The 23,824-nt window shown below is 40.6% G+C and overlaps 1 protein-coding gene and 1 long non-coding RNA gene across 7 annotated transcripts in view; one reads left to right on the top strand and one right to left on the bottom strand.

Moving 5' to 3' along the window:
• nrxn3a (neurexin 3a) overlaps positions 1 to 23,824 on the bottom strand; it is a 189,936-nt gene that overhangs the window by 34,863 nt on the left and 131,249 nt on the right. For all 6 annotated transcript variants that reach the window (XM_061843918.1, XM_061843922.1, XM_061843919.1 and 3 more), the window contains 3 exons: positions 19,767 to 19,957; positions 18,038 to 18,211; positions 5,096 to 5,215 (listed from right to left, as the gene is read on the bottom strand). In XM_061843918.1, the coding sequence (XP_061699902.1) occupies positions 5,096 to 5,215; positions 18,038 to 18,211; positions 19,767 to 19,957 (485 nt within the window). The remainder of the gene's footprint in view (positions 1 to 5,095; positions 5,216 to 18,037; positions 18,212 to 19,766; positions 19,958 to 23,824) is intronic.
• LOC133513294 (uncharacterized) overlaps positions 2,908 to 23,824 on the top strand; it is a 64,957-nt gene continuing 44,040 nt past the window's right edge. The window contains exons 1-3 of the long non-coding RNA XR_009798447.1: positions 2,908 to 3,040; positions 3,143 to 3,245; positions 8,825 to 8,995. This is a non-coding gene — a long non-coding RNA (uncharacterized LOC133513294). The remainder of the gene's footprint in view (positions 3,041 to 3,142; positions 3,246 to 8,824; positions 8,996 to 23,824) is intronic.

Genomic DNA, 23,824 nt, shown 5'->3' with positions numbered 1-23,824 from the left:
TGGCTGACTGGTGGTGGACAGAGTTCCCTGTTGTAGACCTGATGGCTATGATGATCAGGTGGTCACTTTAAGGGGAACAAAAGCAGAAGGAAGATGGATTATTGTCGCCTTACTCGCTTTCATGTTGTTGTTCCAACCACATCTGTTTTACGCCATTGGCTCAAGTGCAGTAATATTGCAGGTTTGGCTCTCCTTTGACTTGTGTTTTCTCCCTGGGTGTCAACCTTCTGCTGCACCTCCATCCACCAGTTAAATCTGCTATTCGATGCTTATGCTTATTTTTATACAGTACATTAAAGGCCAACTGTCACCAAAAGCACAATTTTTAATTTAAAAAAAGGCAGCTGGAATGGACCCATCCATTTTTTTGCCACACATGATTTTGACGTATATAGCTTTTTGTAACTACCGCCATGAAAATCCTCTCGAGGGATTTGTTTTGGAGAAGAAGCAGGAAGTGACGCTATTTGCAGATGCACACTCAGGTGGATTTGTGTGTTTATAGAGCTCGTGCATGTGACGTCACCATTTTCACGGTGCCATATTGTCGGTCAAAAAGAGCTGCTCAACAATGTGGGGGACATTGAACTAGAGCAGAATATACAAAATGCCCGAGACTTGTTGTGCTGTTGGTTGTTACAACAGACGAGACAGACATTCAAAGAGATCATTCTATGGAATACCATCTGAAAAGACCAGAAAACATCAATGGATTTCGGCAATTAAACGTGATGAATGGTGCCCAACCAAATACACACGACTGTGTAACGATCACTTCACTTCAGGTACTAATTATCCTTCTCAATCTCAAATTCCCAAGAAGTATTTATAATCCCAAATTGGCTCATTTGAGAACAATGCGTATTAAAAAAAATGACCGGGAGTCATCTCCAACATACATGGAAGCGTGTTCCGGCCAACCTCTCCCCGACAGCCATTTTTTTTTTTCAATATGCATTGTTGTCAAATGAGTCTAATGCGTATTTAAAAAAAATAAATAAACCATCAGTAAACACAGAGGTTTATGTAGGTTAACGTGTGGCCGCAACACGCTTCGTGTACGGAGGAGCCGAATCCGTCTTTTTTTTTTTAACTCATTGTTCTCAAATGAGCCAACTTGGCATTTTAAGTACTTTTTGGGAAACGCGACGGAGGAGCCGACTTCCTTGTCCTCTTTTTTCCCCCCCAATCATAGTTAATGAATGTGAGTTTGTGTAAAACCAGGGGTCATTTATTTAAATGTTGGTATTTGTATTGCATACTAGCTGAAAAGATCGATAGATTCCGCCAAAGGTTAACGTGTCACCGAGCACACTTCTGCTTCACGAGCCGTCAACCATCGTCTTTCTTTCAATCATAGTTAATGAATGCGAGTTTGTGTAAAACCAGTGGTCATTTATTTAAGTATTGGTATTTCTATTGAATACTATCTGAAAAGATCGATGGATTCCGGCAAAGGTTAACATGTCGCTGAACACACTTCCACGTTCAGAAGCTGTCAAAACCATCACTATGTGGGATTTATTGCAGATGAGAAGAGATCCAGCAACAAAGTTTTTGTATACGTCCAGACTTTTATATGCTTTCAACGTTTTCCGTGTAAATCTCGACGACTTACTCACCAGATCCATGTGTATATCCACTTGTCCAAGACAGGCGGAAGCGAATTAACAGTCCAATTTCTTATTGGCAAGAAAACTGATTTCGGCATTAAATCTGGGTTCTCTATGCTGTGTTTACTAATTTTTCCACAAACTGTTGTTTATTTTCACCTTCTAAATTTCTGACAGTATCGAACAAGACTCTGGGTGTCGTGCTACAAGACATATTTCCCTGTCATCTCCAACCGACTTAGCATTGAGCAATGCTTAGCGTGACTGGCAATATGGCGACGTAAACGAAAGTCACGTGATATGCTATGTTAGAGAAAGTGTTGAACACAGATTTAACTTGATCAAACTCAGAATGCGTCTTTAAAATTGTTTGGATTAACACAGGGATCACTTTTAGGAGCCAGCCCTCATCAGAGCTGTCACAACAGTGTCCAATATGTGAATTAATGGTGGTGTTTCAAGTGTTTCCAATAGGGTTGGCACATTGTTGTTGCACTTTAAAAACTTCATGGTCAGTATTATTTAATGTCAATGCTGGCTCTACTTGGAATAGTCAGCTTTACTTACCAGGTCACGATTGCATGGTTTTTAATGGTCCCAAACCTGTTTTTCGTACTGTTACTTGCTTTTTACTGTTCTAAATTAACCAACTTGAAATTTCCATGTTATGAAGGTTATGTATCTTATCTTTATTTGGGGATTTTGTTGTTGTCAGGGGCGTGGCCAGGCCACTGCCCTGGGCGCATCTCCACACCTGGACCTTATTGACGCTAATAGATACTTTTCACGTGACGTCATGAGTCACATGACTTTTGTTTACTACGCCCACTGGATAGCAAAACTACAATACAACTCGTGTTTTTTTAATGATCTTTTTGTGAATATTGGCTTGTTTCTAAGCATCTTACGCCCTTTTCTTCATGGTATTTCATTGTGTGGCTTATGGTTGTAAGAACAGACAGACGAGTCTGACACTTCAGGCATTGTTTAACTTTTGCTGAGCATTCAGCCAATTTACTGTGGTATCCTCCACATTTGCTATAATGGAGGTCTTAGGGCTATCAATATGGCTCCTCGCACCCGCAGTTAAACTTTGCTTTCCAGGTTTGCGGTGGATAACGTGAACCTCGTGGCTGTCGCTAGCCATAGCCTTTAGGTGCACTTTTGCTAACACGTGGGAGCTGGCTGTGCCGATCACTTTTTTTGAGCGTGAGTGCCGGCCCCTTGCTGAGGAACTTTTTGTGCACACTCAGTGATTTGGTAGCGAAAACTATGCGGTCTTTGACCGGCTCATCACTGTTTGTGTCGTTATAGTCTTTAAGCAAGAGCTTGAATTCTGTCACAAAGTGCTCAGATGACTCACAGTTACCTTGCGCCTTCTCGTGAAATTTATATCTAGCAAATATAGAGTTTGTTTTCGGAGTGAGGTAATCAGAGAATTTTTTGAAACAAGTTTTTAGCAACTTTTCTTCGTCTCCGGTCAGTGTCCACGTATTGCTGACATCCCATCCTTTTTCGCCAATCCACAGCAGGAGGAACTGCACTTTTCCTCTTCAGCTCTGTTTTTAAGCGGTTCCGTGAACATGAGTTTGGCGTGTTGCTTGAATCTCCGCCACACATCTAGTAAATTGGGTGAGTTGGAACAGCGAATGCCTCCTCGTCGTCTTTATTTTTTTTTCTTTCCCGTGAGTCTATAGTTATACTACCGTCACTCTGACACCAAGTTATGACCTTGCTGTCGTCTTATTGAATAATGTAGATGTGAGTCCAACTATACTTTTTAACGTGGGTGATATTTATTTCACTTTTCCACCGTGGCAACCTCTCCAGCTCACTTCCTTATCGTCCTGTCTCGTCGCGGCCAGCTGACATCGACACAATCATGCCACACTTGGAGAAGTACTATAGCTCAATCTAATTATAACGATACGATGCTTGCTCTCGAGTTTCACATGTGGCTTCTTTCTTTATTCCTCACTCCAGCACAAGTGCCTCAATCGCCTCTGGTTACAGTGTTCGTTTGTCAAAGGACTTTCAAGATAAAAGATCAAACGATAACTTAGCCAGAACATTACAGTATACACTTATCACTATGTAGACACGATCTTGGCATCCAAAATGACGTAAACAAAAACACCTGGTCGCCGTGACGTCAATGAAAAGTATCTATTAGGCCAGTCATATAAACTTGTTTTTTATTCTCAGTTCCCAGTTCGTTGTGCTTGAGACTGCGTTAACTTGCACGAGTATAAGAGCCTCTCGTTGTGTATTCGCATCGCTGTCACCGCCAGCATTCCTGTGCCACCAGAGCTAAATCAAGTCTTGTTTTTTGCCCAAGAGTAATCCGACCTCATTTTCATGTTTTTGTGCCTCTGCCTTTTTGGACTGCTTACCGCGGTGTATGACCTCTGCTTGGAATAAAACCACCCCTAACATCATATCACTACCTCTAAGTCCTGCATTTGTCGCATGCTCGTGACAGTAGTGAGTGAGGAAGTTGGAAATCACGTTTGTGCTTTTCTTATTATTGTTGCAAACCTTGCTTGTTGCCATTCTCTTTTACCCATTTTTATCAAAAACATAATCCTTGAATGTACTGTGACAATCATTGGAACTCCTTTTATAATGGGCTACTATGAATACAAATGCTTAATGAGGTGCCCTCGGGACTTCACATCATAGCATGCTGTTGTGTTGCTAGGTTTGCATACAGTAAACAAAAAGTACTTTTCTTTCAACAAAAGCAAATATCACCTTATTTTGAAAATCCTGATTTTTAACTTTAAAAAGGCAAGATTTGTCTATCATGCAAAATTTGTCCATCATGCATTTCAAGTGTAATACTGTGTTCACACCGGCATCAAACTGAGACATTCATGCGATGTAATTATATAAAATGTTAATGTAGTTCACGTGAATAGGTGTGAATCTATGCCTAACCACCTGTACTTCATACTACATACTACTACTACTGGGAACTATAAATTTGAACTCTAAGTCACCAATCATGTCACGGTAGCCATTAGCTTCAAGGTTGGTAGGCTGGTAGAACTGGCCATTGTGGTCACTCAAAATTGAACTGAGAAGAAAAAAAAATCAAAGGAACCAAATGAACATGTCGTGCTTGCTGTACCGCTCAAAGCACACCACTGACGAACGCAAATGGGAACGTGACCTGCTGAAGAGTTTTGAGATGGAAGGACCATATCAGTATGAGGCAAATACAGTGAATTCACATTCAATATGTATAAAAAGCTTGCCCAGAGGATGCCAGTCAATTTTTTTTTCATGTTCAGTCTGAATGTCACATACTATAAGTCCAATTGAGTTTTATAAATTTGAAGTCAAAGTCAATGATTTTAGCAAATAAAGTCCCGAGTCCTTATATTAGCGACTTGAGACTGACTCAAATCATGTGACAGAATTCCTTTACTTCTAATGAGACATTCAGAGTGATTTGTGTATGGGTCATCAGCACTCACGATCATTGCATTGTGTCCCAGTGTAGGAGGTCATGGAGCAGTCACACGTGTAGTTCTCCCACTGCTGGATGCAAATACCCATGTTGGCACATGAGTCTTCCTGACAGGTGGTGCTGGGACCTGTAGAATCCAAAAGACCTTCGAGTCACACACACAAAACATACAGATCTAAATTTAACAGAAACTAAAGTTGTTTTGATTGGCACACACATGATCAAGACAATACTGTAGTGCCATTTAGAAAGTACCTTGAGACATTTGTAATGTTTGTAAATTGGTGCAATGTGAACAATTTTTTTTGTCAGCTTGACTTATTTACAGATTTATAACTTGGTCATGTTACCTAAATAAATAATACTGTAATTTCTGCCATGCTGTAGCCACTTTTGATGCCTTTACCTTATTGTCATTGTACATTTGAAAAAACATGTTGTAAAATACAAAAAAAAAAACAAAAAACAAATAATTTGGATTTTGGTCATAATGCTTTAGTTAATCAGGAATTCAAATGTTGGCCTTCATCTTACCAATACATTTTGGGAACTTGTGGTTTCAACTTTGGGGAAAAATATGTGGGAAAGGCTCCAACATGACGGTGCTCCAATCCAGAAAGAAAGATTTATAAAAGCATGGTTGGATGAGTGTGGCAGAAGAACTTAGATTGCCAACACAGAACTCTGATCTTAACCTCATCAAACAGATTTGGAATGCACTGGAATGGTGACGGTAAATCAGATTCTCTCAGCCATGCATGAATTCTGACAACTCTTCTGGAATAAATGACAAGTCTTTCCGAAGTGTGTGTGTGCATGTGTGCCTTACACGTGTATGCATGCGTGTGTGCGTGTGTGTTAGTGTGTAAACCTTTTTTTTGTGACCTTAAGTGGCAAAAGAAAATTGATAAATGGATGGATTTTTTTTATAGTTCTCTCAGGGGTAGGTTTATTTAAATGCTTTTATTTGTCTTCGCACACTAAAAGCTGGGAGGTGAGTATGACTGGATCAGTAAATTACAACATATACTGTACATGATTTTCATGAACAATAATCCAATTCTAATAATTCCAACATTATCAATTATTTAGAAGTAGCCACATATGTTGTAGAAGGCTATGCTGCAGGAATGTTCTGCTCTGAAAGTCGTTCAATGCCTTGTTATTGACCTACACGCTGCAACAAATTTGAGCAGTGAAACAAAGCTCCTTGATTTTTACTTGGCAGATCAAACATTTGGATCAGTTTATAGTGTTTACGTCTGTATTTGATACATAGGTCACACAACAGCACCTTTGTATTGAATCTACACATTTTTTCATGTGAGAAAAAAATAATTCTACACAGTTGTGTACTAGGCAGTACAGTGGCGCAACTGTAAAGCATTGGCCTCACAGTTCCAATCCCAGTCCCACCTGATTGGCGTTTGAATGTTCTCCCTGTGCCAGCGTGTGTTTTCTCTGGGCACTCCAGTTTCCTCCCACAACCCAAAAATCCATCAATTTTCTTAGCCACTTATCCTCACAAGGGTCGCAGGAGTGCTGGTGTCTATCCCACTTGTCATTGGGCAGGAGGCAGGTTACACCCTGAACAGGTTGCAGGGCAATCGCAGGGCACATGGAAACGAACAAAAGTCCTATTCACAACCATACATTGGGCCAATTTAGAGTGTTCAATTAATGTTGCATGTTTTTGGGATGTTGGAGGAAACTGGAGTTCCCAAAGAACACCCATGGTGGCACGGGGAGAACATGCAAACTCCACATGGTGGAGTCGAGATTGTACTCCGGTCCTCAGAAATGTGAGGCCAACACTTTCCACCTGAGCAAGCGTGCCGCCCAATGCACATACACGTTTATATATGGCGGAACAGTGGAGCAGCTGTAAAGCATTGACCTCACAGTTATGAGGGCCGGAGTTCAATCCCGACCCCACCTGTGTAGACTTTGCATGTTCTCCCTGTGCCTGTGTTGGTTTTCTCCAGGAACTCTAGTTTCCATTGACATCCCAAAAACATGCATTACTGTAATTTCTCAAAAATAATGTGCACATTTTTCCAAAAATATTTTCAAAACGTTAATAGAGCACAATATATTTAGGTATGGATGAAAAGTAAAAAAATACAATCACATTGTATAGTTGTACACAGGTAAATAGAGTGGTAAAAAAAGGGTATGCATATACATTTCAATATAATGTTTTATCTCTTATGCTACACATTTATATTTATTACAGTAATATGCGCCCCCAACTTGAACTATATGACCTTCTCGGGGAGCTTGCATTTTACAATTGTTAGCGTAGCATGTTTGTTGCTACTGCACTAAAGATCAGAAATGACTGCCCTTGAGTTTGTTTTAACTAAAACCAAAACAAAAAAACATTGACTACAATGGCTGCTTTTCAAAGAAATGTGTCACGACTCTGCCGATGACGCCGCGAACCTGAAACTAGCGCAGTAGTCCGAAACAACGATAGCTCGCCTCAATGGCTTCAGGTGGTTCTCAAAACAACGTGAGCTAAAACTACGTCATACGAGTGTCATGGGCAGATAAAAAAAAAAAAAAAATTGGAGAGCGCACACAATTAAAATGCTCTCTTTTTTTTTTAATGTGGCCATTACCCTCGTTTTTACGCAGTTTGAACTCACGTTGTTTTGATAGCCACCTGATGCCTTAGGAAAGCTATGGCGTCAGGTGGGCAAGAGCCTGCACTGTAAAACAAAACTCTTGGGATTCAAAAAATGTTTCCCCACAAATGCCATGGATCGCACAGAGGATGACATACTGTGGGAGGGAAATAGGATCACTGTTCATGAATTCAGGGGGCACCAGAACTGCACCAAGTCACCGAAGGTAGCTACGATGGATATTTTTCAGATTGGAGATGAGCCAGATGTTGCTGTTGAAGTAATGTAATGTAGAGAATAAACTGCACTACGCACAAACGTTTTATGCACAAATATTTAATGCAAAACATGTTGATGTCAACCAGTGTTAAATATTTATTTTAGACTGTAATATGTGTTATCAAGAGTATTAATAAAATGTTATGGATTCATTGAGCATTTATTTTAGTTGGTTAGGGATTCTGTTCTGACAATTACAGGGACCAGGACAAGCATGACAGTTTTTCGAAAAACAATACAAGTATAAACCTAACAAAATATAAATACAGATAATACAGCAAATTGGTGGTACGTATTGTACATTGGTCGAAGGGATTTCCTGATTTTTTTGGTCAACTTTGGAGGTGCGGATTAAACTTCAGAATGCATTATATTCAAGAAATTAAATAATTGGAAACTCTAAATTGCCCCCAGGTGTGATTGTAAGTGCGGCTTTTTGTCTCAATGTGCCCTGCGATTGGCTGGCAACAAGGTCAGGTTGTACCCGGCCTCCTGCCTGTTGATAGCAGGGATAGGATCAAGCACTCCCACGACCCTTGTGAGGATTAGTGTTTGCGGCTTACAGTGTTCTAATTGCGCTTTTTTTCTGGGAGATATTGCAATCTGGATTTGATTCTTCAAATCAAGCTACAGTGCAATATTCACCATGCAGAGTAACATTTACAATCATGACACAAAAATTACATCTGATAATGCAGGCAACTGGCATTTAACAATAGCTATAGGTCATTTTTGTTTGCTTTTTTCTTTTGGGTTAAAATATTTTGATAAACAGACATGTGACCTTCGATTATGTTTGAGAACTGAAGGTGTGACGCTCTGTGCAGGTGCGCCAAAACACTGCTGGCCGCCCCCCGGCTGTACGAGCCAGCGATCGCTGCGGCATGGCGCCTCCGGAGCTACAATAAGTAGATAGAAGCAACCTGCTTTGATTCAAAGTTTGTAAAACTAATCTGCAGCCTTTGTCAACATATTCAATTGCTATATCTACTACAAAAGTAAGTAACGCTATACTTTATGTAATGTGAGTACAGCTGCATCATATTCTGCAAGCTTTTACAGTACAACTGTATTTGCATTGTTGGGATAAAGGTTCCATAATTCTAAGATGACATGAAACATTAGGCTTCAATCCAAAATGTTCCTACGTTATTGTTAAGATTTGGAATTATTTTAATTATTGCTAATCAATTTTCTGTGACTGTGCATCTACCAGGTCACTGTTAGAAAAATTAGCTTCCTGTATGTGACTGGCCATATTTCAAAACCAGCATGCTCGTGCACATATTTGCATATGGACAATCAGATGAAGGATCCCTACCCTTCACTCGCTGCTTCTCTTAGATCTGAGAGACAATGATGGGTTTCATGCGTGTTTTCACGTCATGGCAGTTGTTTCCCTAATGAGTGGTCACCTGGATGCACCCTCTTTTTTTTTTTTTTTGCTGCGATTCCCTGGCCTAAGTACGCTCTAAGAGGTACAACGCGGGTACAATGCGTGCCCAAAATGGGTGCACCGAAACGGTGTGGGGCCTGCCAGCTATCCCCGTAGTGATGGTCTGGTACTTTTGGCAGTTGACAATGGTCTACAGTTACATAGCCAATCAGACGTGGGCATGTACATGACTGACGTATGTGTCAGTGACATGAATGGGTGAGTGCCATTGTTGTGCGAATGAGTTTGACTGACATGTGTGAGTCAGCGTCAGTGACATGCTTGTGTGAGTGCATTCAACTAGTCTTACTGAGTGCAAGAATTTCAGTCATAAATATAAGTGTTTAAGGCCTAAACATAATATATTGAGATGGAGCAAGAGCAATGGATAACACAAAAACATTGTACAAACAGTATAAAAGACAATAACAAGATGGACAACTGAAATAAAAATTTGCATGACTGTGAAGGAAAAAGCATGATATATCAGAGGTATACTGTATCTGTTTTTATGATAAGTTGGAGCAATTCATTGATACTGAGCTGGGGCTCATTGTTTCCATAACGTGCATTTCGGAACTCATATAGTCTCAAGTGTAAAATGATCTCTGCCTTTCACTGATTACCTGTGGATGTGCAATAAGTATCACGTTAAATGTTTTTTTCAAAAAATGAAAAATGCGTTTGTTAATTGAAGTTTGAGTTTGGAGATTTTTGATAAAAAATAAATGCTAGCTAACGTATTTTCAAATTGCAAGAAACAAAGCTCCAGACTCTACCTTTAAGGGGTTGGGAAAGAGGTTAATCTGAACGTGATTCAAATTATGCTTTCTCCAGGGTGAATGACAGAAAAGGCCTAAAATTTGAAGCAAAAGTACTTGGCTGTATATGAAATCAAACCAAGCTAAGGAGTTTGTTTTACATTGCAGAGCCTGGGAGAAAAGTATTAAAAGACCCTTATTCAGGAATAATAATTTCCTCTCAAAAGAGCACAACCTTACACACAATCATATAAGAGGTGAGTATGTGATAATGACCTGTAGAATTTAATATTTGTGCAGTCTTCTTTTGAGTTATTAAAGCCCTGGTACACATATGAGGACTTTTTAAAACTTAAATTTTTTACTGGATCTGTGGCATACCTCACAGTTAAAGAAAAATCTGGCATTTATCATTTTTCATTATATTGTGTCTGGTGTGCTTCAATAATCTCAAAGAGAGAACACCACACAAATATTCCGTTCCTCCGCTGAACTCTAAATCTTAAGAAAAGAAAAATACTTTTGGCTTTGCGCAGATGTTTCTCCAATGTTCTTCAAGGTTGCTGGAGGTTCATTGCTGTGAAATGGCATTTTACTAAAAAAAATTTGCTTTGGAAATATTTCTTGCCATCTTCGGAACCCAATTTTGTACAAAAACAACATTTGGTTAAAGGTACTTATTTTTATTCCGTCATTTTCTTTTGTTGACTCACAATGAGTCTTGATTGGCCATATTCTGTTCCACATCACATTTCACGGTACCATAACTCGGGGTCTCCCAACTCATATGAAGACATAAATATTGAATGTCCATTATTTAAGATTGTTAGCCTGACCGTTTCAGACACAAAAATTGTCATGAATCCACTCTGAATGCACCTCAGGCTTAAGAAATGTTTTATAGGATAATCTTAGAAGATTTAAGATTGGCATTTAAAGTGTTTAGTCAGGAAGGCTTAATTAGCTAATTCCAGTCAAATTTAGTAAGCCCTAGTCAGCTTTAATCATCTTGATCACAATTCCATCTATTCCATCCAACAACAGTAAGCTTCTGTTCCATCCACTGTGCTGCTCTCGGGTGAAACCCCTGTGCCCGATCCTGCATTTGTACAGCTGGGTTCACGACACTTGTCCTGCATGCCTTTTCTCCTATTCTTGTCCTGTCCTCCCTCACAGGGTGTAGCACTACAGCCCCATACAACACTCACTGAGGGGAAAAAAAGTCAATGTTTCTCACTAGGGTCCCGGGTGTGCTGGAGCCTGTTATAGCTGTCTTCGGGTGAGAGGTGGGGTCCACCATGAACTGGTTGCCAAACAATTGCAGGGCACATGAAACACACAACCAGTCCTACTCACATTGAAACCTCTATGGAATTTTAAGTCTTCACTGAACCTGCCATACATGTTTTTGGGGATGTACAATGAAGAAAACAAGTATTTGAACACGAAGCTATATTGGAAATCCTCCAACTTAGAAATCATGGAGGGGTCTGAAATTTTCCTCATAGGTGCGTGTCCACTGAGAGAGAAATAATCTAAAACAGGGGTGCTCAATGCGTCGATCGCAATTGACTGGTCGATCGCGGGACGGCGTGTCAAAAAAATAAATAAATAAATAAATCAGCCAATCTTCCCTCTAAACTACACGCGTGCGCAATTGTGCACCGCTATTACAGTCTCTTCACAGATATTCTGCATTGCGCAAAAAAAAAAAAAATCCAATGCAAATTTAAATTATAGCATACAGCTATTCAGTTTGTGGCATTTTGCAATGTGATTCAATGAGTGAGGGATGACTGGTTGTTCCATCCAATGGCACAATTCACATATGAACAATCAAATAACATTAATAACATAACATTGGGAGCATCGTCATCATCCCCCCCACCCACTCGTCGGTAGCTCACGAGAAAAGTTAGAATAGTAAATTTTGGGGTAAAATAGTCTGGGGACTCCTGATCCAAAAAGAAAAATCCAGAAATCACGATGTATGATTTTTTTAATGATTTATTTGTGTTATAAATCTGCAAATAAGTATTTCAACACCTGTCTATCAGCTAGAATTCTGAACCTCAAAGACCTGATAGTCCGCCTTTAAAACTCCACCACTCCATGTATTATCGTGAATCAGGTGTACCTGTGTGAGGTTGTTAGCTGCATAAAGACATCTGTCCACACCATACAATCAGTAAGACTCAAACTTGTAACATGGCCAAGACCAAAGAGCTGTCCAAAGACACCAGAGCCAAAATTGTACAACTCCACAAAGCTGGAAAGGGCTACGGAGAAATTGCCACGCAGCTTGGTGAACAAAGGTCCACTGTTGGAGCAATCATTAGAAAATGGAAGAAGGTAAACATCACAGTCAATCTCAATCGAAGTGGAACCCCATGCAAGATATCAATGATACTTAGAAAGGTGAGGAATCAGCCCAGGACTATATGACAGCACTTGATCAGTGACCTGAAAAGAGATGGGACCACTGTTTCGAAAGTGACTGTTGGTAATACACTAAGACGTCGACGTCATGGTTTGAAATCATGCATGGCACGGAAGGTTCCCCTTCTTAAACCAGCACGTCAACGCCCATCTTAAGTTTGCCAATGACCATTTTGATGATACAGTGGAATCGATACAATGGAATAGAAAATGGAAGACGCTAAACATGATGGTCAATCTCAATCGGAGTGGAGCCCATGCAAGATATCCCTTTGTGGGGTCTCAATGATCCTTAGAAAGGTGAGGAATCAGCCCAGGACTACACCACATGACTTGGTCAATGACCTGAAAAGAGCTTGGACCACGTTTCCAGGCGACTGTTGGTAACACACTAGGACGTCACGGTTTGAAATAATTTATTGCACGGAAGGTTCCCCTGCTTAAACCAGCAGATGTCAAGGCCCGTCTTATGGTTGCCAATGACGATTTGGATGATACAGGGGAGTCATGGGAGAAAGTTTTGTGGTCAGATGAGACCAAAATGGAACTTTTGGACACAATTCCACTAACCATCTTTGGAGGAAAACGAATGATGAGTTCCATCCCAAGAACACAATCCCTACTGTGAAGCATGGGGGTGGTAGCATCATGCTTTGGGGGTGTTTTTCTTCATATGGGACATTGGTCTGCATTGCCACCAATAAGTCGGACTCATTTCCAATGACAGTTTGACTCTGCCAAGGCTTCCCTTTGTCACTGATTTTGTTCATAACTTTTATGGTCAGAATCTCTAGGTTCAGTTGAGGCATAGAGTGTGTCCAGTTTGGTCGCCTCAGCATCGCATCCCTGCTCTTTGCAGATAATGTGGTTCTGTTGGCTTCACGAAGTCGTGATCTTCAACTTTCACTGGAGCGGTTCACACCCGAGTGGGAAGCGCCTGGGATGAGAATCAGCACCTCCAAATCTGAGACCATGGTCCTCAGTATGAAAAGGGTGGCGTGCCCTCGGGTCAGGCATGAGATCCTGTCCCAAGTGGAGGAGTTCAAGTGTCTTGGGGTCTTGTTCACGAGTGAGCAAGGAATGGAGCGGGAGATCGACAGACTCATCGGTGCAATGTCTGCAGTGATGCGGAGTTTGTATTGGTCTGTTGTGGTAAAGAAGGAGCTAAGTCGAAAGGTGAAACTCTCAATTTACCAGTTGATCTACATTCCCACCCTTACCTATGTGCACAAGCTGTGGGTCGTGAACCAAAGAACAAGATCCCAGATACAAGCGGACGAAATTAGTTTTCTCAGCAGAGTGTTTGGGCTCTCCCTTAGAGATAGGGTAAGAAGCTCGGTCATGCGGGAGTAGCTCAGTCTCAAGGAGCTTCTCCTCGGCATTGAGAGGAGCCAGATGAGGTGGCTCAGGCATCTGATTTGGATGCCTCCTGGATGCCACCTCCCTGGTGAGGTGTTCCGGGCATATCCCACTGGAAAGAGACCCCAGGGACGATCCAGGACATGCTGGAGAGACTATCTCTCTCGGCTGGCCTTGGAACGCTTCGGGATCCCTCCGGAAGATCTGGAAGAAGTGGCTGGGGAAGAGAAGTCTGGGTATCACTGCTGAAGCTACTTCCCCCGCGGCCCGGAAAAGTCCTGGAAATGGATGGATGGATGGATTTACACAGAAGAGTTTGAAAGTGTATAGAAGTCTGGATGCATAAAAATACTTCATTACTGGATCCATTCTCGATCAGGAATAAATCCCACATAGTGATGGGTCTACTCAGATTTTTTCAATTCAAATACCACTATTTAAATAAGTGACCCCTGGTTTCACACAGACTTGCATTAATTAACTATGATTGGAAATTTTTTTTAGGACAGGGAGTCGTCTCCTCCGTACACAGAAGCGTATTGCTACCACACGTTAAGCTCCGTAAACCTCTCTGTGGCACGGTTAATGAGTCAACTTGGCATTATAAATACTTCTTGATAATTTGAGATTGAGAATAATGCCTACCTGAAATGATCGCTACACAGACGTGTGTATTTCGTTTGGCACCATCCATCCTGTGTAATTGCTGAAATCCATTGATATTTTCTGGTCTTTTCAGCTGGTATTATAATAGTATAGTATATATATAGTATAGTATATAATTTATATAGTTCATTCATTTGTTGCAGCAAATTTGGTCTCCAGTTCTACCTATGAAGTCAAACAAAAATGTGGCGGCATAGCAAACCTGGCAATGAAAAAGTGGTGTTCCCAGGTCAATTAGGCATTTACCAAGGCCTCTAAAACTGATTAATATGATTAGAAATGACCACCAGTTTAATTTTCTTGAGCAAAACATACGGAAAGATCTTCCATCCATTCATATTGCTTCCTAATTGTCCTCACTCGGGTCGCAGTGATGCTGGAGCCTATCCTAGCAGACTCTGGGCAAGAGGAGGGGTACATCCTGAGCTGGTCGCCAGCCAATTGCAGGACACATATAAACAAACAACCTTTCACACTTATATTCACAGCTACGGCTAATGTATACAACATGCATGCTTTTGGGATATGGGAGGAAACCAGAGAACTCGGAAAAACTCACACAGGAACCGAAAAAAAACTGGTAATTCCATACAGGCAAGGATGGATTTGAACCCGGGTCCTCAGAACTATGAGGCACATGTTGCGAACCAATTGTCTGCTGTGCCAAAAGGTGGTAATAATCTTCACAAATTTAATCAAAGCAGAGACGTGAACTCAGAAAGCTACAGCTACGATTGTCTCCTAATTTTAAAAAAAGACCAATCCAAAATGATTGCAGGGTCCTTAAATCATGCCACAAAATAATGAGCCATAGAACAACAAATTAGTTTATCAGGTGAAAGAAGTGGGATATGTTAAGATGGGCCATATCAATCATTATACTTCGTGAGTAACACTTGCCTTTCTCAAAACAAGCAACAACTGAAAGGTGGTGAAATCCTGCAAAAACAATCACATATGAACAATGCAAAAATTTTGCAGTTATTCCAAGCAAGTGATTAAAAACTTGTTCTTCCAAGCTGTGTATCAGAAAGGCAGATATCCATATATGAAAATAACAGCTGATCTTTTGATATTGTTTCTGTAGCCATTGCTTTATGTCAAACTTTAGTGTTTTCAGTTCATAAATTTATTTCAATATTTTTGGAAGGGAGTTTATTTCTTTAAATAAAAAAAATCCCTGCTTGCTGACCTCATCCAATATAGCTAAGTTCAAGTGTACAATATTTACATGTTCTGACTCAAATTGGTCACATTATGACTAAATATCATTAATGGGCTTTATAATGGCATGAAAGCTGAAAAAACAAAGCAATTTCAAGTCTAGGCAGTTGATGACAATGCAATTTAAATTAAAAATCGTGATGCATTAATTGGCTGAGAAAAATGTACACATGCAAGGACACAAAAATGAGTCAGTAGATTGCCATGGACATTAAACAACACCCAAAAACTGTGATTGATGAGATTTTATTTTAGAAAATGAATCAATCCTCCATTACTTTATTGTTATACAATGAATAACAGCATTATCAACCTATTTGAGACTGCCACAGTGAGACAAGTACACATTGTCACTTGATGCTAATAGATTCAATATTTTTTTTCTCTAACATGGGAGTCTGTGAGCCACAAAAAAAAAAAATACATTAATTGCCCAGCTGAATGATGTGGCAGGCAAAAAAAATAAAACTACTCTACAGAAGATGATTTCCATGCAAACAAGAACAACATAAGGAAGCTGATCCAGAAGCTTAAGAAAATGACAAAAAACAGCCGTAAAAGATAGCACAACTCACACAGAATGGAAACATCTTGCTATGAGGACATTTTCTTGTTCATGCAAAATGTTTCAAAAGCCCATTTTTATGCAGCTATAATATAACAAGCTGCTGTACTGAAAGGTCCAATTGGAGTTGAAAGAAATTTTAAACGTTGCATGTGCTAAGGTTACCTTAAAACGGTATGATATATCCTTATATATATTTATATATATTTCATACTAGACCCTATACCAGAAGCAATACATTGTACAACGACATTTATTGGGGAGCTTTCACCAACACATTCAATTTGAATTTGTAAGGCACATTCACAAAATTATTGAAAATATGATGCTGTAAATGACTCATCAGAAATGAGATTGACCATTTTTATATCATTTAAAGCAAAAAGGGTACTTTTGAGATCAACTATGTAGGGTAACAATAAGTAAATCACATATACTATTTTTTCTGTTTGCTGTGTGCGATGGGTCAGAAACTACTTCTTTCACTCTCTTACTCTGTGTCTCTAAATAATATAGTCATCATAATATTAGTGGAACTGACAGATTTGAATGACTGATGATTTGTAGTGCTTTTCAATTGCAAAATTGCATACGTTAATTGGGTTCCCGTAATTGATCACTAACATACCCATAAGTGTGTGCGTGTGTGGGTGTTCATGTGTGTGTGTGTGTGTGCGTGTGGGTGTGCGTGTGTGTGTGAATTGTTTGTCTTCGAGAGTAGTGACTCATGAGTAGACCAAAATGGTCAGCTGTGGTCGGACTCGGCTCAACCGCAAACCTCAACAGGATAAATGGGATAAAATAAATTAACGGAATGTTTTTTTTTTTTGACAAAATGGTTTTGTGAATTTAAAGTAGTTTTGTTTTATACAATTTTGAATTCCAATTGGAAAAGAATGCGAAAAAATTCCCCCGTCATAATACTAAAACCCTAACCCTAAATCTAGTAGATAAGCATTAATACTCTCTAAAGTTGTGTAAGGTTGTTTATAATGTACAAGTACCTTTAGTTAGTTAGTTTGTTTGTTGTAGTTGTTATCTTTTTATGTCAATACATGTGTCAGCAGGGACAACAAATTATGCTGGGTGGAAGCAAACAACTGTCCAAGAGCCCTGAGCACTTGCGGGCTCTGTTGCTCCCTAGCATGGATCCCTCGGTCAACAAATAGTTCAATGGAAGGATACACCCCTGTGTGTCAGATCAATACATGAAGAATTTTTAGTGTTGCTATGTAGATCTGATACCATTAAGTATCCTCTGATATATTAATACAATTCACAATCATTACCAACGTAAAGCACCTAGTCATTTTTTGTGTGATGGTAGTATGGTATTGGTGATTAAAAGTCCACTATCAGAAACCAGCCAATGTGGCCTCTTTAACATTTTTTGGAGGAGGTGTCTGAAGCTAAACTTTACCTTAGTAGAGTTGAAGTGAGGCAACAAGTACACCTAATAAGATGGATGATTGTCCATATGGATTCAAGGCTTTGGTGCTACTGTTTGCATTGAACCGGTAGAATGAGGTGCTGGAGTTGAAGTTTATGTTGAAGTAGTCTAAGTCAGGCTCAGACCTGAGGAACCGTGTACCTTCACATCCACGCTCAATCTGCCCACTACGAAACAAAGCGTCACTGATGAGGTCTGGCAGACGCCCGTTTAGGTCCACAGAAGCCAAGCAGCCTTGGAAACCCTCTCTCGAAGCCACAAGTTTAGGCAGATTACCGTACATGCCAGGACCCAGTCCAGCAATGAAAAGGTCACCTGAAGAGATAAAATGAAAACATCTAATCATTTCAATCCAAGATCATGATTAGAATACATTATGATACTAATTAATAACTTGAGCTCCAACAACTGATTGACTAATCGACAACTAATTGATTGTCATATTACTCTGATATTTTGATAATTGATTAATCGTTTAACCTCTAAACCAGGGGACTCAAACTCATTTAACCTTGGGGCCGCCCGAGGCAGAGTCTGGCTGAGATCATGCCGCAGCCTTTGCACTCATGCATGTGCGTGCAATTTAAATTAAAAATTTGTAAAAAATTCCAATGTTCTCCATTTGTTTTACTTCTTTTATTTTTTACACAAAAAAATGATGAGCAAGGACACTACTGTAAAGAAATTGTGTGCACAACTACTCATAAAACTGTCCACACAAATATTAACTTTCATTCTTTGAAATGTGTTTCTTTACTTCCATCATCATTATCATGACCTCGAGAGCCATATAACCCACTATGACTGGAAGATTCATCAGCTCCGCACGAGACATTGTGAGCGTGCCATTCAGATAAAAATCGAAGGCCACATTAACATAAGATTTTCATATTAACGTGGGGGCCACAAAATATTGTTTCACGGGCCGTTTCAGCCTAAGTGTTGCTAGTTTGAGACCTCAGCTGTAAACAATGAATCCAGCCATCCATCCATTTTCTCCGCTTATCCCCACATGGGTCGCGGAAGTACTGGAGCAAATCCCAGCTGTCATTAGTACGCCCTGAACTGGTTGCCAGCTAATTGCAGGGCACATAGAAAAAAACCACCATTCACACTCACATTCACAGCTATGGGCAATTTAGAGTCATCACTTAAACTACGCTGCATGGTTTGGGGATGTGCGAGTTAAACTGGAGTGCCCTGAGAAAACCCTCGCAGGCACGAGGAGAACATGCAAACGCCTCACAAGCGGGGCAATGATTTGAACACCAGTCCTCAGAACTGTGAGGCAGAAGCTCTACTCAGTCAACCACCGTGCTGCCTAAATGATCCCAAATGATAATGTCCAAATCCTTGAATTACATATTTTTCAGATTTTTGCTGTCCTCCTTGAGAGCAGACGGATTAATCCATCCTCAAATTTTATCCGCACAAGGGGAGTGAGGGTGCTGGAGCTGACTCTGGGCGAATGGCGTGGGTACACCTTTAATTGGTCGCCACCTAATTGCAGGGAACATAAAAACAATCACTCACACTCATATTCACACCTAAGTCTGATTTATCGTCTTCTATCAAACGACCATGGATGTTTTTGGGATGTGGGAGGAAAGTGGAGAACCAGGAGTAAACCAACACAGGAATGGGGAGAACACCCAAATTCCACTCCGAGAGGCCGGATTTGAACCCAGGTCTTTTAAACTGCAAGGCAGATTTGCTAAACAACCATCCTATTGCACCGCCGCAGGCTAATAAACTTTGTGTTCAATCAAAAAAGACATTTCAAATGCTCCCCTATTTTCTGGCATTTTTTTTAGAAAGGTGGATTCATCAATGTTGAACTATGATTGTGGCAAATAGCCTCTTTTCATACCTTTCAGGTCCAAGTTCTTGGCCCCATTTATGCTCTGAGTTGTTGCCGAAGCATCTACTTTCAGTGTATGGGTGTTGCTGTTGTCTCGGGTGATCGCCACATTGTGCCATTGGTTGTCATTAAGGGCCCTTTCACTTTTTCCCTTGATGAGATTAGGTCCATTTCCCAAGTCAAAAACATAATGGATATATCTGCAGGCAAGAAGATTTTCATTTGAGTAAGAATTTCATCTTGTGACATTTTGTCGATGATGTATAACTTGACGGAAAAGTCCTTGAGATTAAAAAAAAAAGGTTTTTACTAACAATCAATTATCTGACTTTAAATATGCTCAACAACCAGGATAGATATTTATTCAAATTAAATTTTAACTCAACACGACTGGCTTTCATAACATTTTGTTTGGTTTATTGTAGTCTAAGAAACTTCTAGTTTCCATATATTAACATTACAATCATCAAATAATGGCTTGTTTATGGTCTCCACAAACAAAAGTGAATGTGAATACAGTACAGTTTCTTTACACTCAATATGAAGATGACGTAAATAGTAACCACTCTGCTGTATATTTGGTTATATTAACATTTTAAGGGAAAGAACCTACAGATTTGCATCTATAGAAAAAAAAATGTCAAAAGTCTATGCACAATGTGCGATGGATGTCGAGTGTGTCCCAATGGGGATGGGAGCCTAGGGACACCTCTACAGTCGGAGCTGTGATGGGCCATGGTCAGGGGTTCCCCAGTCACCATAAAATGTCTTAGGGCTGGCCCCTAGTCAATGTGGCCTTGGAGGCAATATTCTCAATGGCGCCCCGCCCTATCAAGGATATACAGTATATACGTTTACAAAAAACGTTGAATCGTAATAGTTTTAAAATTGCTTTTAGCGCACATGCCATGCCACAAAATTTAAAAACTTGAAGATTTTCTTCATTTTGTTACTGCCAAACACATCATGCGAGGAAACTTGTTGCAACACCAAATGGCATAAACCTAAAGTAGCAATAAGCTGACCTCTCCGTCTCCCATTTTTCCTCTCTTTTGTCATCACGTGTTATGGACAGTTTGGGCTGTTTAGACATGTTTGCAACTTTCTATTGGCTCCCATCAATAAATTTAACCACAGCAGAGGAGAGAGTATTGGGTATTCTCGTATTATCATTCACTTTAACAAGAAATATTTTTTGTCTCATTTTTTTTAGGACCCAGTAGTTTGACAGTTCATGAAGAAATTTCATTCCTAAAGCACTGAGGTAATGTACGTTGGGTTTCACCCTGGTGGATGAGAGGATGGCCTCCCTCCCCATTCAGTTAGGGGGAGGGGTGCTGACTGTTGTTTGTGCCTAAGCACCAAACGGCAGTTCAGCATACCCACCCTTTTTTGGAGTCCTTACAGGGAGTGCTGGAGAGCGCTCCCTCTGGGGACTCCATCATTCTGCTGCGGGAATTAAATGCCCATCTGAGCAATAACAGTGAGACCTGAAAGGGCGTGATTGGGAAGAACGCCACCCCACCCCGATCAGAACTCGTGTGGTGTTGTGTCACTGGACTTCTGTGCTAATCACGGGTTGTCCATAACGAACACCATGTTCAGGTATAAGGGTGTCCACATGTGCACTTGGCACCAGGATATCCTAGGTCGCAGTTCGATGATCGACTTTGTGGTGTGTCATCGGACTGTCGGCATGTATGTCTTGGACACTTGGGTGAAGAGAGGAGTGGCGCTGTCAACTGATCACCACGTGGTGGTGAGTTGGCTCTGATGGTGGGGGAAGATGCCAGTGCGACGTGGCAGGCCCAAATGTATTATGAAGGTTTGCTGGGAACGGCCGGCAGATTCCCCTGTCAGAAGGAATTTCAACTCCCACCTTCGAAAGAACTTTGCTCATGTTCCGGGGAAGGAGGGGACATTGAGTCTGAGATGACGATGTTCCGCACCTCCATTGTTGAGGCGGCCGATCGGAGCTGTGGCCGTAAGGTGGTTGGTGCCTGTTGTGGCGGCAATCCCCGAACACATTGGTGGACATGTCGTTAAGCTATAGAAGGAATCGTATCGGGCAATTCTGGCCTATGGGACTCCTGAGGCAGATGATAGGTACCGGCTGGCCAAGCGGAATGCAGCTTAGGTGGTCGCTGAGGCAAAAAACCCATGCATGGGAGGACCTCGGTGAGGCCATGGAGAAAGACTTCCGGATGGCTTCGAGGAAATTCTGGTCCACCATCTGGGATTTAGGAGGGAGAAACAGAGTACCCTCTAAACCATATATAGTGAAGATGGGGCACTGCTGACCTCAACTCGGACGTTGTGAGTCGGTGGGGAGAATACTTCGAAGAACTCCTCAATTCCACCAACACGCCATTCCAAGAGGAAGCAGAGTCTGGGTTCTCTGAGGCGGGCTCGTCTATCTCTGGGTGTTGAGGTCGCCGAGGTGGTTAAAATGTCCTTGCAGTGGAAGCAGTGGAAGATGGATGGATGACACTAAGGTACTTTAAGTGCATTGGTACCTGCATTTTTATTAGAGTTCAGATTTGGTGGAAAGTAATCAAAAACGTTTTTGTGAATAAGTGTAAATAATAAGAGAGAAACATCCATCCATTTTCTCAAGAGCTTATCCTGACAAGCGTCACGGGAGTGCTGGAGCTTATCCCAGCTGTCATTGGTACACCCTGAACTGGTTGCCAGCCAATTGCAGGGCACATAGAAACAAACAACCATTCACACTCACATTCACACCTATGGTCAATTTAGAGTCATCAGTATACATCGCTTGTCTATAGTTCAAGCTGTTGATGACAGAAGGCGCAAAGTGAAGAGACATGAATTCACAACGTGATGCGTTTCTCTTCCGGACACAATGTGCACTGACGACAAGGCACTTGAGCGCTCTCTGTCAAGGACTGAGACAGCAACAATCGATCATCGAGTTCTCAGTCATATCAATCGACATCCGATCAAAGAGAAACGATATTTCTTTCCACTTCTTTGGCATAACAGAAAATAATAAAGATCAGGAAAAAGAACTACTAAACTTAAGCTTCAAAGAAAAGATGAAAAGAAAAGTTTAAAACAAAGAAACACTAATTTCACTACATAAACAGTGAAGCATGGTGGTGGCCCCAAGTGTGAAAGTTTTAAAAAAAATTTCATGTGTTTTAGAGTACTTCCACTTTCCAGTGATATTTCTTGGACTAAAAGCTGTTTTAATTGTACTTTTTATTTTCACATGTTTTTATTTTTGTATTTGAATGCTTTTAATCATGTAAAGAACATGAAGTTACCTTATGTATGAAATGCGTTATACAAATAAATTTGCTGTCCATTAAGTGTTCAATACTCTTTCCCTGCTCATTTCATATTTTTACACACAACTTAATTTCTGATCTCATTTGTTCTTCTTTCTTTGTATGTATGGTTTTTTTTTTTTTGTCTTTGCCAACATCTGGTGGAATTTTCAGGTCAATATTACACTTGAAACTATATTTAGCGAGAAAAATTGTGACAAGTTAAATGGTTATCTGTGAATACACACAGTGTTTTTTTTAACGATTTATTTGTGTGTTACAGCTGCAAATAAGTATTTGAACACCTGAGAAAACCAAGGTTAATATTTGGTACAGTAGCCTTTATTTGCAATTACAGAGGTCAAATGTTTCCTGTAATTGTTCAGCGAGTTTGCACACACTGCAGGAGGGATTTTGGCCTACTCCTCCACACAGATCTTCTCTAGATCAGACAGGTTTCTGGGCTGTTACTGAGAAACACGGAGGTTCTGCTTCCTCCAAAGATTTTCCATTAGGTTTAGGTCTGGAGACTGGCTAGGCCACGCCACAACCTTGAATGCTTCTTACGGAGCCACTCCTTGGTTTTCTTGGCTGTGTCATGTTGAAAGACCCAGCCATGACCCATATTCAATGCTCTGACTGAAGGAAAGAGGTTGTTCCCCAAAATCTCACAATACATGGCCGCGGTCATCCTCTCCTTAATACAGTACAGTCATCCTGTCCCAGGTGCAGAAGAACACCCCCAAAGCATGATGCAACCACCTATATGCTTTA

The sequence above is a fragment of the Syngnathoides biaculeatus genome, chromosome 15 (genome assembly GCF_019802595.1).
Source record: "Syngnathoides biaculeatus isolate LvHL_M chromosome 15, ASM1980259v1, whole genome shotgun sequence".
Lineage (NCBI taxonomy): Eukaryota > Metazoa > Chordata > Actinopteri > Syngnathiformes > Syngnathidae > Syngnathoides > Syngnathoides biaculeatus.
This window is presented reverse-complemented; position numbering and strand designations above follow the sequence as displayed.